The 19,484-nt window shown below is 42.0% G+C and overlaps 1 protein-coding gene across 2 annotated transcripts in view; it reads left to right on the top strand.

Annotated features, from left to right (window-relative positions):
* GLI3 (GLI family zinc finger 3) overlaps window positions 1-19,484 on the top strand; it is a 286,311-nt gene that overhangs the window by 167,898 nt on the left and 98,929 nt on the right. For both annotated transcript variants that reach the window (XM_072599114.1, XM_072599115.1), the window contains one exon: window positions 8,365-8,470. In XM_072599114.1, the coding sequence (XP_072455215.1) occupies window positions 8,365-8,470 (106 nt within the window). The remainder of the gene's footprint in view (window positions 1-8,364; window positions 8,471-19,484) is intronic.

Raw genomic sequence — 19,484 nt, 5'->3', positions numbered from 1 at the left:
ACTCCTAAAACTTCCAGTGGAAAATGAGAAGGGCTTAGTGAATCCCCCAAATACTTGAACCTTCTGACCTTTCTCCTCCTTCCTTTCCTGCCTCCTCCCCTTTGTTCTCTCACATTCTTGAGAGGGTTTGAAAGTTTCCTCTTTCATTCATGGAGAGAGTGTATTCAAGAGCTGTCAGGATAGTCTTTGGGAAATAAAAAAAGCAGGCAATCACACTTAAATGTCAGTGATATCATTTCTCTGTTTAGGAGGGGAAGTCAAATTTCCTTAGGGAAGGTATTTTTATTCTGTGTCTCCCCTCCCTCACTCCCCCTGCACTCATCCCTCAGAGCTGAGGGGCTCATCTAGACATGGCCCACACAATCATAATTAATGCTGCAACGTCGTTATGTAGAGAATCATATAAAAATAATGACTGTCATTTCCGGCCATGAAAGGGTGCTGTTGGGAAGGGGGTAGAAAACACTCTCATTTAAAGTCCTGAGGATGTTTCAATGTGTCGTCAACATTCATAGCAGTAACAACGTTAAGAAAGCCACATAGGATAATATCACCCATTTATGGAGATGCCAGACTAGCAGCCTCAACCAGAAGACATCCAAGATCTAGACAATGAACAAACTGTGTGTGAATACTGGAGTGGTCACTGCATTCTCAGATTGCCAATTGTAGGATTGTATTTTTATTTTTAATATACTCAGGCTCCTTAAGGATGAGCTTTTTGTAATAACTGGTGGCAATGAATGGCTAAATCCCAAATCCCAAATAGATGGCCCTGTATGTCTGTGAACAAATCTACATGTCACAGTCATTTAGTGTTATGTCTTTGCTGACAAGTTGATATGTCAGATTGAGAAGGGATGTCGAGAATATTTGGTCAAACCCTTAGCAGCAAAAGAAGTCCCGCCACACCATCCCAACAAGCAATCATCTGATGTTTGGATGAAGAACTCCAATGTTGGAAAACTCACCACCTTCCATGTTGGGAAACTCACCACCTCCCAAGGCAGTCTGATCCACTTTGCAAAGGTTAGGAAATATTTCTTTAATATCACGCTGAAATGTGCAACTTTGACACTTTACCTCTGTCCAAACAGAGCAAATCTCGTTCCTCTTCCCCTTGACAGACTTGCAAGTATTTGAAGATATGTATCCTATTCTCTCCCTGCCTCCACCCTCTTTTCCCTAACAATGACTGAACTTTCTCTCCTGTAGGATAAACAGGTCCACAGTCCTTCACCTCTTGGCCTCTTCTGGACACTCTCTCGTTTATCAATATGCTTCCTAAACTTTGGTTCCCAGAACCACAAACAGTATTCTGGATGTGGTCTGACCAGAGCAGAGTACCTGAGGACTATCATTACCTTTTCATTCCTAGAAGCCATCACTCTCTTAGAGGAGCCCAAGCTTTCATGATTTTTTTTTTTGATATGCCACATCACGTTGATTCATAAGGTGCTTGAAATAAAAATATCCATACTATTTTTTTCAAACTAAAGATGATATCCATATCAAACTAATACATACAGGCTAACCCTTTAGTAAAACTGGAAAACAGCAGCTCTAGATAAGAGACCTAATTATTGCCTTTGCTGCTTCATTTACACAGATAATGTGTGATAGGTGTATAACATACACACACGTACGTACATACATACATATATGCATGTATAGATACATTTTGGTGGAAGATAATCTCAGAGGAGAAGGTACTGGGCTTCATCTTGTAGAAATTACATGTAGTGATAGATAGCACATTAGTTCAGAAATTCAATGAACCTGACCAGCTTTCTCTCTCATACATGCAGTAGCCCATATTTCTTAGCAGAAAGCATCATATATTTATTCTCAAAAGATGAAGGGAAAAGCACCCCTTCCAAATAGAAACCAATTTTGTATTTATGTAATTTATATAAAACAATGACAGGTTATATCCATTCAAAATCAACTAAAACGTACAAGAAAAGAGTGGATAAAGAGTGAAAAAAGGAAGCCAAAAAGTTGCAGAAGATGGAAAAGCAATTTGTTATCTATTTGATGACTGTTAACTAAGCCACCTGAAAGTGCCGTAACATTAGGCCATCTTGATTAATGATCACAGAGCCTTGACTCAGTTCTGCATTAATGGCTTACTCAATATACTGCAAATGCTAAGATCAATCTAAGCATGGTGAGGATGCTCGTCTAAGCTGACCTTAACATGGAAAACTATTCTCTATTTAAAACATGCTACCAGAACAATAATCTCAAGGATAACTGATATACAAGTGACATGCTCCAAGGAGACACTTTAAAAGTGTTTTAGTTCTTCCTAATCTCTTAATTGAATGAAGGATAGCTTTTAAGACAAAGAGGGAGTCATAAGGAAACTTGGTAATAATTATTCGTGCGTGGATGACATAAAGTTAATAGAACTGCTTTGAAAAATACATCAGACAATATGGATTTGAGTGCTATTTGCCAGTCTTAATGCTAAGTGCTGAGGATACAAAGAAGGGCAAAACAAAACGAAAACAGAACAGTGTCTGCCCTCAAGGAATGTATATTCTAACAGGGAGAGGACATGTAAATAAATTCATGTAAGATACAGAGAAAATAGGTGGGAAGTAATCTCAGAAGGGAAGGGACTAAACTTCATCTTATGGAAATTTTATCCAGTGATAGCAAAATGCTGTTTAGGAGTTCAAGGAGTTAAAGATCTTCTGTTCTCAAAGAAAGAAGCAGAAATGTTTGAGTCAACTTGAATTAGTGGAGGAAGGTGATATCTACAAATGCCTGGTCTTCAACCAAGACAAGAAACATGAGGCTCTTCAAGACCAAGTTGAAACTGTGTGTATTGAGACTGGCTGATATTTGGAAGTCAAAGCTAATCAGGAAGAGAACACTTAGATTAATTAATACCTACCAAGCATGAGTCTTAATGTATACTTTTGATACAGGGAAACGGACAACAGTCTAGAAAATGTCCAAGGTCCCATCATGCTATGTTTTTTAATATAAATTATTTTTAATTTTCAACATTCACTTCCATAATTTTCAAAATTTTCTCCTTCTCCCTCCCTTCTCCCATCCCTAAGATGCCATGCATCTGATCTAGGCTCTACATATACATTCTTTTTACGCATATTTTTATATTAGTCATGTTGTACAGAAGAATTAGAATGAATGGCAGGAAACATGAGAAAGAAAAAAAAAAACAAAACAAAAGTAGAGAGCACATAGTCTGCTTTGATCTGCAGTCAGACTCCATAGTTCTTTCTCTGGATGTGAATGACATTTTCCATCATGAGTCTTTTGGTGTTGTTTTAGGTCCTTGTATTGTTGAGAATAGCTAAGTCTATCAAAGACAGTCATCACACAATGTGGCTATGACTGTGGACAATGTTTCTGCTCATCTCACTTAGCATCAGTTCATATAAGCATTTTCAGTTTTTTTCTGAAGTCCACCTGTTCATTGTTTCTTATAGCACAATATACATTAAATTCATATACCGCGATGGATGGGCATCTCCTCAATTTTCAGCTCTTGGCCACCGCAAAAAGAACTGCTATAAATATTTTTGTACATGTGAGTCCTTTTCCCATTTTTATGATCTCTCTGGGATATTGCCCTAGAAGCAATATTGCTGGCTTAAAGGATATGTACATTTTTATAGCCCTTTGGGAATAGTTCCAAATTGCTCTCTAGAATTGCTGGATCATTTCACAACTTCACCAACAATGAATTTGTGTTTCAATATTCCCACATCTTCTTCAATATTTATAATTTTCCTGTTTTTTATCTTGCTAGCCAATCTGATAGGTGTGATGTGGTACCTCAGAGGTGTTTTGATTTGCATTTCTCTAATCAATAATGATTTAGATTGTTTTTATATGACTGTAGATAGCTTTAATTTCTTCATCTGAAAATTGACTGTTCATATCCTTTGACCATTTATCAATTGGGGAATGACTTGTATTCTTGTACATTTTATTAAGCTTTCTATATATTTTAGAAATTAAGCCTTTTAAGCACTCTCTTACAGTTTTCTGTTTCCCTCCTAATCTTGGTTGCATTGGCTTTGTTTGTGCAAAAACTTTTCAATTTAATGTAATCAAAATGATCAGTTTTGCATTTAATAATGTTCTCTCTTTTTGTTCATGAATTTATTTGTTCTTCATAAATCTGAAAGGTAAACTATTCCTTGCTCTCCTAATTTGCTTATAATATCAAGCTTTATATGAACATCATTTGGACTTTATTTTGGTATATGGTGTAAGACATTGGTCTATGCCCAGTTTATGCCATACTATTTTCCAATTTTCCAAGCAGTTTTATCAAATAGTGAGTTGTTTTCCCAGAAGCTGGGGCCTTTCGGTTGCTATCATGCTATGTTATGAAACTGGACCCACCACTCCAAGGCAGCCATTAAAAAAATCAATACTTCCCCATGAAACAAAGAGGATAAGGAGAGGTAGAGTCTCAAACAACATGATAATCAGAATGAAAATGCTGAAATAATTCTGGAACAAATAGACCTCACCTGTCTTCATGATGGCACAGCAGTTGCTGATGAGTATACACCATTAATTTGTCAGATTTAGACAAAAATGGTTTATCTCCATGTGGAGTCATATAAATAGTTACGGCCTCAGAGTAGAATCAAAAGGTGGTTTTCTTGGTAATATCTCCATCAACTCAAGTATCAATATGTCAACAAAGAAATACAAGATATGACTGTGACGTGTAGATTTGTTCACATAGAGGGCATGAAGATAGACATAGAGGGCATCTATCTGGCATTTGGAATTTGGCCATTGCCACCAAATATTAAAGGAAGCTTATCCTTAAGGAGCCTAGGTGTATTGATCAATGCCAATTATGCAATAAAATGAGAGGGACTGGGAGAATATCACTGTAGGTGGCAACATTTTAGCTAGGAAATTTTACTCATAAACATGGGAAGATATTATCAGTTGGTTAGAATTATATACCAGAAAGTCATTGTCTTTTATAAGATGACAAATCCCTGTAGTACAAATGCAAACTATTTGCAAACTCAGCAAATAAATTCTGTGAAGGCCGGAGCATTGATTCAACTGTTGCCTATGACCCCCCTGGCAATAACATTGATTCATAAAATTTACAAAGAATGGTTTAAAATATGTTTTTCATACTAAATGCTCACAATTTCCATATAGCATAAGGTTAAACTATTTCAAAATACAATGACTTAGTAGGAGAAATTAGCCCTGTGTAAGAACAGAAAGACATACATGCCATCCTCTCCCAATGGTACCAGGTTGACTCTCCATGTTCCCAGATTCCTACTCCTAGGTATAAAGTGTTGGAGACTGCTGGACTGGCTGGGGACATTTTCCCTAAAACTCCCAAATTGTCCCTCCCCAGATTTCCCCTTCCCATTTGCTATGGTCCCTGGGTCCTTCCAGGATACTGCTTGTGGGGTGAATATGAATTCCAGGGACCTCTGGGCCCTGCTATGGGCCCTGCAGCTGTCTCTCCCATATGACCTGTCTCCTCCAATTAAAATGTGAACTTCTTGAGGGGCTATATGACTTTCATTCCTTAGCACAGTGCTTGGTATATATTAGGCATTTAAAACTATTTTCTTTTCCATTTGCCCTTGGCTGTCCTGTCTGCTCCTGGGGTTTCACCAAAGAAGGTTTCTGTTAGCCTACTGACAATGAATTTGTGACCTAATCAGTTTGTGTGACCTACCTTTTTTCTCTCCAGAATGTTAAATGCACAAAAAATACTGGCAAGTTGGTACCTTGTCCCAGAACTCTTTCTCTGAATTCTATTCGAACAACACTAGCAGTTACATTAAGGTCTGCTGCCATTGTACACAACACCTCACTTGATTCTCATAATCACCCTAGGTAGTAGGTGCTAGTACTGTGTACAACGTAAAGATGAGGAAACTGAGAATCAGAGAGGGCAGGTTACTTGCCTTGTACCACATTGTTATTGTCAAAGAGGACCAAAATGACATCACTATGTTGTCTGTCTGGGACTGATCAGTCTAGTACCAGTTCCGGCTGGATTAGAAGCCAGATGGTTCTGACTTCAAGTCAAGCCCTTACCCCATTCTGTACTATTTCTTTCTTAAAAAGGGGTATATATTAAAGCAAGCAGAAGTCCAAATGGGTAAAGCAGAAGGAGCAGAGATTGACCCTGTACTGTCAGAGGACTGAATGTTGAAGGTGACTGGAAATCTCCCTACCCTGGTATTTTCAGCATTACCTTTGCCATTAAGCATGGCCTATAATTAACACATCATGGAAGGCAAAAACTGGAACTTTAGCTTGGCTTTGCTCTCCTTCCTCTGTCTTCTGCCTCTTGTTGCTGTGGTTCCTCAGGTCACGATGCCTCAGGTCACGATGCACTAGCTGCATGGGGGAGAATTCCAGTGGCGTCTTGAACTTTTTCGGAAAGTGTGCTGTCAGCCTTGGATGTCATCTTCTTCCCTTGGGCACCATGGCCTATCTCTGTGCATTAGTCCCCTGGGTATCTTGGAATGCTTCTGGGGATAGGTAAGAGACCCAGAAATGATCCAGCTGGCCAGGAGAAGCAGTCCCCTTGCTGTGACTGAAGTTCTTTTAGGTGTGAAATCTAGGGATTCATGTTGGGCTTGAAGTTTGCTAGGGAGTTCATCATAAGGCAGTTTTTTTACATTGCACTTAATGTTTTACTCATTCTTCTTTCCAGATTTATATGGTCATCAATTTCTACTTGAAAGATTTCTTAGTGATTAGCTACAAATTCCTCATTTTTCAGATGAGGAAACTGAGTCCCCAAGAAATTAGGTCTTTTGCCCAAGGTCACAGAGACTGTAGCTGAGCCAAGATTGAAAATGAATTCTCTGGTTCCAAATTGAGAGTTTATAGGATGTAGCACTGGGAGGGACATTGGATGGAACTGATCCCCCTCCCTTAATTTTACTAATGGAGAAATAGACCTCTGGAGATTATGGAATTTGCCTGAGGTCACACAGCTAATGAGTAGTCTTGACCAGAAAGGTGTCACATCCCATCAAATTAAGAACTAGAATTTGAACCCATGTCTTCTGATAGTAAGACTCACACTCTTAACACCATGTCTCCCTGCCCTCCCCTCTTCGCTAAAGACTACTTTGACTTGTTGCGCTTTGGATTTCTGTATGAAGTCTGACTATCAACTATGTTTGTCGTTTAAAATGAACCTATAGCTTAATCAGATGAATATTAACTTCTTTCAAAGTCATCAGTTCTGGAGACAGAGGTTCCTCTTTGGAAATTGCCTTTAGGACCTGGAATTCTTGCCTGAGGGCCTGAGTGGTAGCAAGCATCTTTACTGGGAGAGTGGTTTTGATTTGAGGAAATGCCTAGAATCATCCAAGACCAACATAGATGACTGAATTGTATCATAAGGTTTTGGGTCTCAGACAAAATGTGGTTGGTCATTTTTGTTATTTTGACCCATTAATCAAAGGGAGTTCCTGAAGAGTTGTTCCTAAAATGACTTTAAGCCAGATGACTTTGGAGGAGGGCATTGGATAATATCTATATAGAAAAGCAATAGCTGGGACTTCTGACCAGAAATAATGGGGGGGGGGGGCTAATCTTTGCATCAAAATGAATGAGCCATGACAGACATCCTGAATGCTGTCCTGGTGTCTATGAAACTTTGCAAGAACCCAGGGAAAGCCTCTTGGTGATTGATTTTCCTCACGGCTTTCTGGGAAGGCTTGAATAAGCCGGAGCAGGTATAAAGGGGTTGTAATCTGATCCGGTGAAGCGATCTTGGATCCATCAAAGGACTCTTAAACAGAAAAAATATGAGAACATGTTCCCCATCTTGTTTGACATTAGGTGATAAAAAAAAAATCAGTTTTTTTTTTTATTTTTCTCAAATAAGTGAATTAAAAGGTCCATAGTCATTCCTTTTGCATTCATGACTACTTCCTATCACTGCTCTTCTGGGGATGTGGGGAGAGGGCTCAGTGGGAGGACCAGATTCTCCTCCTTAGTCTCCTTACACTTTGAAATGTTGAAGACACAGATCTCCTGTGCATTTTCCCTGGAGGATGTTTTTCTCTGTTTCATCCTACCTCCCTTTCTTTACCAAGCACAACGGTTCAGCCGTTCTTCCATCAGGATTTTCCATATTTGCTGTCACCATTAAAGAGTTTCTTCAAAGTTTTGGAGCAAAATTATGTGACATAAACCCCAATAATTTCATATTGTGGGTGGAACAAAATTTCATAGACTTAGAAGGAAAAGTAGGTGCTTATGTTTGTGTGTGTGCGTGTTTGAGGGTTGGGGTGGGTGTTTGTCAAATGGAATCCTTTTAAACAATCTTGAAAATCTTGTTTCTTTTTTCAGACCCTCCTCATCTTTTCCCAGCATTCCACCCTCCGGTCCCGATCGATGCAAGACATCATGAGGGACGTTACCATTACGACCCGTCTCCCATCCCTCCACTGCACGTGTAAGTAACTGCTTTGCACACTAAAGAGATGAGTTTCCTACCTCCGATGACTCAAGACACACATTCCTGGTTCTCTGCGGTACATGCTGGGAGCTCCAAAGGACTAATAGAACGGAAAGATTTACTTTTGAAAGGCAGTGAGTTTATCTGCTCGGGGGTTCACTGGAGCAGAGAGCCCTGCTGTCTCCCTAGGAATGACTGAGATAATAGGTAGCTGGCAAGTGGTACCTATATATTCCACCAACGTGTATCCTGTAGACTGCTATTCTCTAAATACTAAATTTTAGAAGGAGCCAGTCTGGAGAAAGAGCCCAAGAGAAAATATGGACTTTGTCTGGAATTCTCCTTTGTGAAAACTTGGGTAAATGCAAGCTCTCTCCTCAGGGTTCTCTGCAATGTAATCACATTTTGATGGTAAATTTTCATATTCCCCATTGTGCATATACCAGGCTGGTGTGATTGATGGGGATGTCACCTAAACAAAATGGCAAATGAGATAGAGCCTGTGGTTTACACAAAGATAAAAGGAAAGAATAGAGGTGATAACATACATTAGGAAAGGAGGAATAAAGGGGAAAATAAGTATTATCTTACTCGAGTTAAGGACCAATAGAAGATTTGGGGGGGGGGGGTGACAAAATAAAATGGTATCTTTGATAGTCCTGAACATACACTGTCACAACTTTAGGGAGTTTGAAGGGGAAGGACTCGGTAGGAAGGAGAAAAGGAGGGTCACTCATTAGCTAAAAGACTCTATCTGTGTTTTGAATCATATCTAATAAACATCCACCATCTTGAGACAATAAAAGGAGAGGAGCCCACAAAATACTTTGAAGAATTGTGCCAGTTATTTCGATGGTAGATTACATCTCTCTGACTATTAGTTACAGCTGCATAATTACATATGGGAGGAAGAAAAATGAAGTTGTTTTAAAACAAGTCCTCCTCTGTGAACAGAATTAATTGATATTAACAATCCTAACTACATGCCCAAGTACACATATAATATTTTACCTACTGCCTTTTTTCCCTTCTGGAGCCATCTCCCATTACAGAATTGTAATTTCAGAGCAAATTTGCCTGGAGGGAGGTAATAAATCTGTGGGGCTAGCTCCCATGAGCATTAAGGAAAAGTGGGTATTTATAGAGAGGGACCAGGAATTTGTGATTTATCCTCCAGAAGGCCCCTGATACATGAGGAAGCATTTACAGGGTTCGGAAGCAAACTAAAAATACATTTAGCTCCAAAGAGGCCTTCTATACAAAGAGAAGGAAATTCCAAATTAAGGCCAAAATGTGACGTGTCATTCATCCCATTCCACAGAGTTTTTACAGTGTAGATGGGACCACAATTCTATGTTCAGACAAGAATGTGTTTCATGGTACATAGGCAGTGAGTCTCTTCATTAGAAACCAAAATATCTGGATCTAAGCAGGGCTCAGTCAGTGGCATGACCAATGCTGACTGTGGAAACTCTGGCTTCAATCAGCCCTTGGACATATTTTCACATAGATTTTGAGCGTATGAGTGTGTTGGGTGGGAGAAGAGCTCTTTGATTTTTCTTAATGATCTTATTGAAATATTAAAAACTTGATTATGGAAAGAGTAGACTCTTGTAGTTCCCATTGGGACATCATGGCTTCTTATTTACTTCAAGGCAATGGGGATTGAGGAGAAAAATCTTTTGTTCTTCGCAGCCTAGACTCTTGTTGGTGTTAAAGACAGCTACATAAATATGTGTTTGGAGCAAAGGCTATCTGAAGGGAAGCAAGAGTTCCAACCTCTAACCATTTGCCTGGCTGGCAGAATTTATTGGCCTGGACTATATCTTCAAAGAGTCTTTAAAAACTTTTAAAAGAGTCCATTGACAAAATAAGCTTTTTTGAAAAGTTAAGCTTCATATTTTGTTCTTCTGAGTGCAGTCCCTAAAAGATGCTAATGATAATTCTATTACAGCTGGGTTTATGGGACTCTTTTCTCAGTGGGTTTGTGGGTACTCATCCCCAGCAGGGGAGCTCCTGTTAGGATGGCCAGAGGGTGTTTCTCCCATAGTTTGCTACCATTGGGTTCCCTGGACCACACAGGAGGTGGGGTTGGGAGTCAGAGAACTGGATCTAATTGCATGGGTTTATACTTCCCTACAATAGAATGTGAGCTCTTTGAGGGCAGGAATTGCTTCATTTCAGCCTTTGGCCAGTCCCTGAAAATTGCTAGGCACAGAGTAGGCACCAGCATGGGGAGGAGTTAAGGAAAGCTTCCAGTAAAAGAAGGAGTTTTCATTGGGCCTCAGAGGAAGGTAGAGAGGTCAGTAGGCTGACCGAAGGATAGAGAGCATCCCAGGCTTGGAGGGCAGCCAAGGAAAATGTTCAGAGCTGAGTCATAGAGTGTTTGCACATGGAACAGTCTGGAGGTCAATACCACTGAACTGAAGGATGCATGGTGCAGAGTGAGGTGTAAGAAGACTGGAAAGGAAAGAGAAGCCAGGCTGTGAAGGGCTTTGAATGTCCAACAGCATTTTGTATTTGTTCCCAAAGGTGATAGGGAGCCACTGGAGTTTATTGAGTGGGGGAGGATGGGTGTCATGGTCACACCTGAGCTTTAGGAAAATCATTTTAGTGACTGAATGGTAGATAGACCGGATCAGGAAGACTCGAGGAAGAAAAACCAATCAGTAGCTATTACAATAGTCCAGCCATGAGGTGATGAGGTTCTGTCCTGGGGGTGGAGTGCCAGAGAAGAGGAGGGGACTTACTTGAGAGATGTTGCAATGATGATGACAATAGGGAGGATTCTAAGCCACTTTTAAGACACTGAATTGTTTCCAGGTTGCTGATTCATAATAATATAGATGCAGAGCTGGATGAGACCCGAGAGGTTGTCAAATTCAACCCGTTCATTTTACAGTTGAGAAAACTGAGTCCCAATGAAAAAAGGAAACAACTTGTGTAGGATGCCATAGAGGTGGAATTCATAGTCACGTCTTCCTGATTCCAAATTCCATCTTCTACCCTCTACAACATGTACCCTCCCCATGCGCACACACACATGCATGCATACACACACCTACATCTGCATTCATATCTATCAATTTATCATCTATCTCTCCATCTCTCTCTTCTCTCCCACTCTCTTCTCTTTTTTTTCCCCTTCCTCCCCCTCTCTTGCTTCTCTCTCTCAAACAAAAAGTGTCAGAATGACAATAAGGGTGTTGTGACTCTAGCTCTGATCCTTTTGGTGATTCACTGTGTGTGTTCACCCTTTGTTGCCGAAGAAGACGATGCCATCAGAGAAATGATGACATGACTTGCACTTGACTTTGTTTTGAGTGAGGGAGGGCTGTGCAGGTCACCAGCCTCAGTTTTCCTCCAGAGCCATCTGAATCAAGTTACCAGATATTTATCAGGATGACTGGAGATGACCCAGGATGAGGCAATTGGGGTTAAGTGACTTGCCCAAGGTCACACAGCTAGTGAGTGCCAAGTGTCTGAGGAGAGATTGGAACTCAGGTCCTCCTGACTCCTGCACTGGTGCTCTATCCACTGCACCACCTAATTTAGAGGGTGATTCATTAGACCTTAGACCAGTCACTATACTACTCTGCCTGAATGTGCTCAGCTGACAGTTGAGGCACTGCCATGTGTCCTCCTCCCCAGCTTATTGGAAAATCTGGACAAGTTGGCAAATATAGAGACACAGATGGGTAATCCATCAGAAACAAGAAGGTGTTCAGTTCAGTAGTACTATTCTTGGCTTGTCAGAGGTCCCACTGTTCAGTGCAGGCATTTTGATTCTGAAATGAGCTGTACTAGACATTGAATCCTAAATCTTGAGCTAGAAGAGACCTCAGAAGCCATCAAGTTCAATCTTCTTTATTTTACGGATGAGGAAACAGAGGCACAGAAGATGTTAAGTGAGGAATGTGTAGAAGGTTAGGGTTTGAACTCAAGGCTTCCTGACTCCAAGTTCACTGCCCTCTCCATTACTACACACTCCCTCTGGGGAGGCTGCATGGGCACTCATGGAGTAAGATACCAGTTGCTAGTCTACAGCCTTTTGTCATAGAAGGATATGATTTCATGCCAGAAGATCGCCTGGGAATTGTTCTAACCAACAACACCCTGGCCTGAAACATTAGGTCTTTAATAAGCAATAGAAATGAGGCCTGGTGAACTCGAGGGATTGCCTGCAGACCTGGGATTCTTGGATGCTTTGGTATTTCGTACAAGTCCGTTCTCAGTCTGAGTGAGAGCCAAGTCAGTGGAGGTCTGGGAAGTTTGTAAGGGTATGGCTTCAGCCTGGGGTTCCCGAGTCTGAACATGTGGTGGGCAGTTCTGCAGGTTGGGGAGCGTTTTGCCCACCAATTTTCTCCCGGAGCTTACTCGAACCACCGACTTCCAAGCCTGGACGAGGCATCTTTTGTGTGAATGATGGAAATGCTGACAGATCAGTGGAGGGCAGCAGGGCTCAGGGCTCACTGTAATTATGCTCTCCTGTGCTATCATTAAGGATTCCATGGAAAGGGGTTTATAAATCGCTCCTCTCCTTAGATAAACCACCCGGCATTAAGGCATCAACACCAGGGTGCAGAATTAAATTAAAACCTCATAAAATGAAAGATGTTCTGTATTAGCTGCTTGACACTTAATTTGCCTCTGAATGAGGAGAGGAAATCACAAATTAACCTGCCTTTGTTTTTCCGACGGCGGCTTATTAGGTGTTAGAACAACCACAATTACGGGCTAATGATAAGCATCAGGCCTTATAAATATGTACTGAGGTCTGTCATTTGTGTTCGGGAGACCTGTTTGTTAAATAGAGGCTCGGGCTCAGGCGGGGGGCGAGCCTTTGGGGCCGCGGCATCTTTTCCGTGGAGCCGCTAATGAACAGTTCAGCACCGTGGAGAAGGGACCGTTCACTCGGTGGTGTCCCAGCAGAGCAGGGAGAATGTGCGAGAGAGAAGCGGGATGAAGATGATGTATTAACTCCCACGCTGAATCTGAGTACCAAAGACACGTGACTGAGACCGGAGATTCGGCCCAGTCCAACTCCCTTATTTTACAGATGACTCAAACAGAAGCGTCTTACCCAAAGTTACCGAGGGAGCAGAAGGCAGAGGAAAGACTCGGACTCAGGGCTGTGTCCGTAGGTGCCACATCCTGAAAGGGACCTGAGGCACCAAGTCTAAGCTCCTCGCTTTATAGACGAGAAAACTGAGTCTCAGAGAAGTGAAATGATTCGTTCAAGGTCACGTAGAGAGTGACAGACAGGAGTGGGACTGGAATCCAGGGTTTTTTGGGTCCAGCTAGGGGCAGGACACTTTTCACAGTTCCCCCTGCTGGGCACTAAACTGGACTTGCGTCCATCCATCTCGACCTTCAGGCAGTGGACAGGGCACATCCTGGAAGTGCTTCCCCATTTGGGACCATCTACCTATTCTATTTCATAAGAACTCTACTGAATATTTCCCCCATCATAGAAGCCACTAATTTCCTTCTGAGTTCATTCATTCTCTACACTTACTTCCTCTGCCAGACAGAGAAGACAGAAGAGGGAGAGTGTGGTAGGTGTTGTGGACAGAGCATGGAACTGGAGTCAGGAAGACCCAGGTTTAAATCCCCTCTAAGATACTTATTAGCTGTACGACCGTGGGAAAGTTATTTAATTTTTTTCTGCCTCAGTTTCCTCAACTAAGATGGGGATCTGCCTCCCAGAGTTATGAGGTTTAAGTGAGATAATATCTGTAAATTACATGGCACAGTGCCCAGCTTTTCGAAGGTCCCTGCCTTGTGAAGGTCATGCCAAAGGGTGACTGTCACTGCTCAGAATACAGATGGGTTTTTTATTTATTTTTTTTTTTAAATTATTACTCTAGGGCTGAGGTGATAGCTCGCTCAGTTAGGAGTTGGAAAACCTGGATTCTAGACTTTTTGGTTAGTAATAATTATACTCCCTTTTAGATGGTGCTTGAAGTTTTACAAAACACTTTACACATATTATCCATTTTATCTTCATAATAACTCTGGGGAGGTAGGTGATATCATTATCCATCAGGAGTCTGAGACTGAGAAGAGAGAGACTTGCTCAAGGTCACACAGTTAATAAGCACCTCAGGCTGAATTTGAACTCAGACCTGTGCTTGCTGAGCTGTGTGAAGTTGGGTGATCATTGAGTTGTCTTGAGACTCAATTTCTTTCTTCATAAAAAGAGGGTGATACCACTTTCCCTTCCTACCTTATAATATTTTTGAAAGGATTAAACAAAGTACATGCCAAAGCTCCCTACAATTCTGTCCCTATTTCTATAGTGGGCCTTATCATAATTTCAGAATGCTTTTCTTTAGTCCTGGCAAGTAGAGTGGTATGGCCACTCTGGGCTGTACCAAGTCTAGGGCCTAAGGCCTTGGGTTCAAGTGCTGACTGCAATTTGTGATCTTTAGGACTCAGGACTTAACCTTTATGGGTCTCAGTCTGTCCAAGAGTGAAAGGAAGGTATTGAACCAGATAGAAACTTGGGTCCTTTCTATCTCTCTGCCTGCGACCCTGCAAACTGTTGAGTTCTTCCCCAGCCTCAGGCAATTGCTTTCATGGGAGCCAGCCTTTGCAGGACTATCCCTTCCCTTCATTTTAAGCTCTGTGGATATTTTCATTTAAAAAGACTTCAAATGTTTTTCCTTTAAAATCAGCCAAGAGTCCACAAGGCCGTTGGGAGGAGGGGGCAGCACTAGGATGGGGTGGGGGAGATGCTTATTTCCCCTTTATATGTTTTGAACATACCTGAGTATATTTATCTACATATACATACATACATACATGAAAGTTATATGTGTGTGTATATAGTGTTTGTATGATATAAATGTGTATCTATGCATATAAGTTTAGATGTGTAGACACACCGACACATACTGTCTCCCTGGATCCAATGAAAGCTCCATGGTGTCAGGGAGTATCTCTCTTTAGTCTTTGCTTTCCTAGCAGCTAACACAGAAGGTGCTTAATAAATGTTTGCTTTCCTTTTTGGCCAAATGACCTCTGTGTGGTGTCTTTTGGAGGTAGCCTGTCACAGATAAAGGAGACACCTTTCTGGCTTCCCAGAAAATGCCTTTGCTGATGAGTGGCTAGAACATTCTGGAGGGTGAGTGGGTATCATTTTATTAGCTCTGTTCATAGATTGCTAGAATTCATTTTTCTCAATTAGCAAGTGCTTCATTCTGTTCCCTGTCTGCCTCCCCCCAACCCCCAAGAGCATCCGTGCCTGCTCGCCTTAGCTTGCTGGGCACCAGTCTGTTGGAGAGACCATCCTTTCACTGAACCTATTCATGTGAGCACAAATAGGATTTTTGTCTCTAGGTCAGTAACGTGAAGTCCTAAGCCTTCAAATTCGACTGAACAGTAAACAAAAGATCAGAGAATGCAGAACTGGGATTTGGCAGGGACCTCGGAGTCCGTCTAATCCAGGCTATGCCTGATCAAGAATTACCTCCATGGCGTTCCTGACATGTGGTCGGTCAGACAGCATTGCCTACGGAGGGGAGGCAAATTCAGTTTTGGGGCATTTCTCAATCTTAGGACATTTTTCCTGATATCAAGGATAGCAAATCTGCTCCTTAGGAACACCTTCCCCTCCTGCTGGCTCCAGGTTCTGCCCCCTGGGCCGAACACAACCATGATAATCACTCATCTCCAGGACAACCTTTCGGAAAGTGGAAGGTAGACACTCTTTCCCCTTTTTAGTGTTCCCTCTTCAGGCTCAGCACCCCCCCAGACCATCCAGCCAATCCTTGTGGCATGAATCTGAGAATGTGGCCAGTTTAGTCAGCCTCCTCTTTGGGTTTTCCATTTCAATCAATGATATTCCTAAAATCTGGTAGTCAGAACTGAATGCAGAAGTGAATGTAATCACTCAATTAGCAAGTATTTGTAAGTCAGCTCTTGCATATGGGATCCAAGTACAAGGAATGAAATGGTTCCTTCTGCCAATGAGCAGCTAGGTGATGTGGTAGGAGGAGCCCCAGATCCAGAGTTGGCAAGACTTGAGTTCAAATTCAGCCTGAGACACTTAATGGCTGAGTGACCTTGGGCAAGTCACTTTCCCTCTGTCTCCCTTAGTTTCCTTATCTGTAGAATGGGAGTAATAAAAGCACCTGCCTCCCAGGGCTGGGGTGAGGATTAAATGAGATGCCAGTAAAGCGCTTTGCTCTCTGTAAGGAGCTATATAAATGCTGGCTGTTGCTACATTGCAGTGAGGGAGCCAAGTGCTGTATGGATGGAAAGTGACTAAATACAAACAAACACAATGCCATTCAACACAAAGAGGTGTGTGTGGGGGCGAGCACTAGCATAGAGTGTATGTATGGATGAGGAATCAGGAAAAGCTTGAAGGACAGGGGTAAAGGCAAGGAGTGAGATGTACCAGGCACGGGGGAGGTCAGTGCAGAGGATGGAGCTTTGTGAGAGAAGAACAAAGATACAGGCATTCTGAGATGCAGGGATCAGGAGGATGGAGGGCATGGCAGACTGGGGGTGGCTGGGAAGAGGGGGGCAGAATCTTGTGTATGAGGCACAAGGAGCTGGTGGCTTTGACTGGGGCCACAGTGTCCAAGGGGGATTAATGTATAATAAGCCTAGAAAGATAGGCTGAAGGCTGCCTGGGATGCTCCAGATACATCCTTTTCAGTCCAAAGATCATCTTTCCTAGCAGTGAAAACAAGTAAAACAACGGAGGTCGGCAGATATGGCTGCCCATCATTCATGTGTTCACAAGCCCCATCCCTGCTTTCATCTGCCTCTTTGCCTGTTACAGCCTCAAACAAATCCTCCCGGCTCTCCTTCATGCTCTTGGCTTTCCCCACCAGTCTGAGTTCTGGCCCTTCATATGCTGTTCTGGTGGGGCCAACCACACTAGGTTGGAGGGTTCACCTTCGTTACCTGCACTGGCTCCATCCCAAAGCTGAGGCTGACTGATAGACCCACTGTGTACCTACATCATCCCCCTGAATAACTGCCCTTATAGTTCGCCATTCGAATTGTGGATGCTGGTGTCTTCAGAATCCATTCTGGAGGCAATAGAGCTTTACTTCTCCCAGGAGAATTGCATGCCACTTGGACAAAGGTTTTTCATGTGTTTTGTGTCTTGGTCCCCTTGGCCAGCACTCTGGTAAGATGTATGGACCCCTTCTCAGAATCATGATTTTAAATGAATAGTATAAGATGTATAGGATTGCAAAAGGTTAGGACTTGCTAGGTGAGGAAGTGAATAGAATGTTGTGCCTGGGACCAGGAAGACCAGAATGAAAATCCAGCCTCAGATGCTTCCTGGCTGTGTGTCTCTGGACAAGTCACCCCACCACTGTCTGCCTCTGTTTCCCCAGCTGTAAAATAAGGATAAAAACTGCACCTACCTCACAGGTTGTTATAAGGACAAAGTGAAATAATATCTGTAAAGTGTTTAGTACAATATCTGGTACATCATAGATACTTAATAAATGCTTATAAAATGAAAACAACTCTACTGAAATATAATAAAAATGGCAATTACAAAAATATTGAAAAATATTTGAAAATCCCCAGTTCATAGACCCTGGTTCAGAACCCCCTGCACTGAGATGTTACCTACCTGTCCCAGACCTGCCCTTTCTCTGCTCTGTTGGACACTGGGCTCCCATAGCCTTGTGTGCATCCTAGGCTCTGCTTGAGGTTCCTCACCCTCAGTCTTATACATTTTAAAATGGACTTTTTGTGCTTCGAATTTCCCTTATGGAGCCAGTTTTACTTTGATAGTCAAAACTGGACCCAAAGTAGCAATTCTTTGTCCGCCATTCTAAGGATGAAATTATCATTAAGGGAGGCCAAAGAGTTCCTTATGTGCTGTGCTTTCAGCAGAAGGCTGGCTGGGTAATTGAAGTTCCACATCATGCCTGCAGGGAACCTGCACACAAGTCTGGTGGCCTCGGCCCCAAACTCCTCATCTCCTTCTCTCTTTTGACCAGCTAGTCTATAGTATTTATTACCTCAGTATTGCTCCAGCTTTTTCCTTAGTCTTCATGAAGTAAGTTGAGTTTAACCTGAACTTTGAAGGAATCCCTAGGATTCTGAGAAGAGAAAGGAGAATATCACAGGGATGGAGTGGGGAGAACAGCACTGGCAAAGGCATGGAGACAGGAGATGAAGCATCATGTGTGAGGAATAGGAAAAATACTATTTGGCTGGAATATAGAACTCAAGTAGGGAGATAATGTATAATGAGGTTGGAAATTTAAATTTGAATGCCAAAAGAAGAAAGCTTTATTGATCCAATAGACAATTGGAAGGCACTGAAGTTTCTTAAGGAAGCACGAGGAGCAGTCTATACTCTAGGAAAATCAATTTGGCAGCTTTGCGAAAGATGGAGTAGAGAGGAGAGAGATTAGAAGTCAAAATACCATGTCAACAGTTCCAACAAGAGCTGATGAGGGCCTGAGTATAAAGAGAAGGGGGTATATAGCAGACATGTTTGAAGGAGGAATTAGCAAGATTGGGGATTGACGAAGTATTTGGGGTAAAGGTGAGCAGTGTCAGAGTTCTCCTCCCTTGGGAATTCCACTGGATGCCTGGAACGATGGCGGTGCCCCTTATCTAAAAAGGGAAGGGGATTCTCTCATGGGATTAGAACCCCATTTTGCTCCTTGCCTTTCCCTTTCTAGTCAGTTCTGTCAACTGGGTGAGATAATCCTCCATTCAATTTTTAACAATCTTCAGTCTTGGCGGTATCTGCCCACTAGTGGTGGCAGCCACCATGATGCTATTTTGTAAGGGCTTTATGAAATGCTTTCCTTTTCAGGGAATTGAGTCTGGCAAATAGCATCACCTCCTTTTGGAGGTGGAAGTGGGCCCAGATGGGAGAAATGACCATTCAAATGTCAATTAATTCCTAAATGGTTGAGCTGAGACTGAAACCCATTCAATGAACAAACTTTTATAACCACTGGGGATACAACAAATGAACAAAAACAATGCTGAAATAGTCCTTACTGTCAAG

Source organism: Notamacropus eugenii, chromosome 3 (genome assembly GCF_028372415.1).
Source record: "Notamacropus eugenii isolate mMacEug1 chromosome 3, mMacEug1.pri_v2, whole genome shotgun sequence".
Lineage (NCBI taxonomy): Eukaryota > Metazoa > Chordata > Mammalia > Diprotodontia > Macropodidae > Notamacropus > Notamacropus eugenii.
This window is presented reverse-complemented; position numbering and strand designations above follow the sequence as displayed.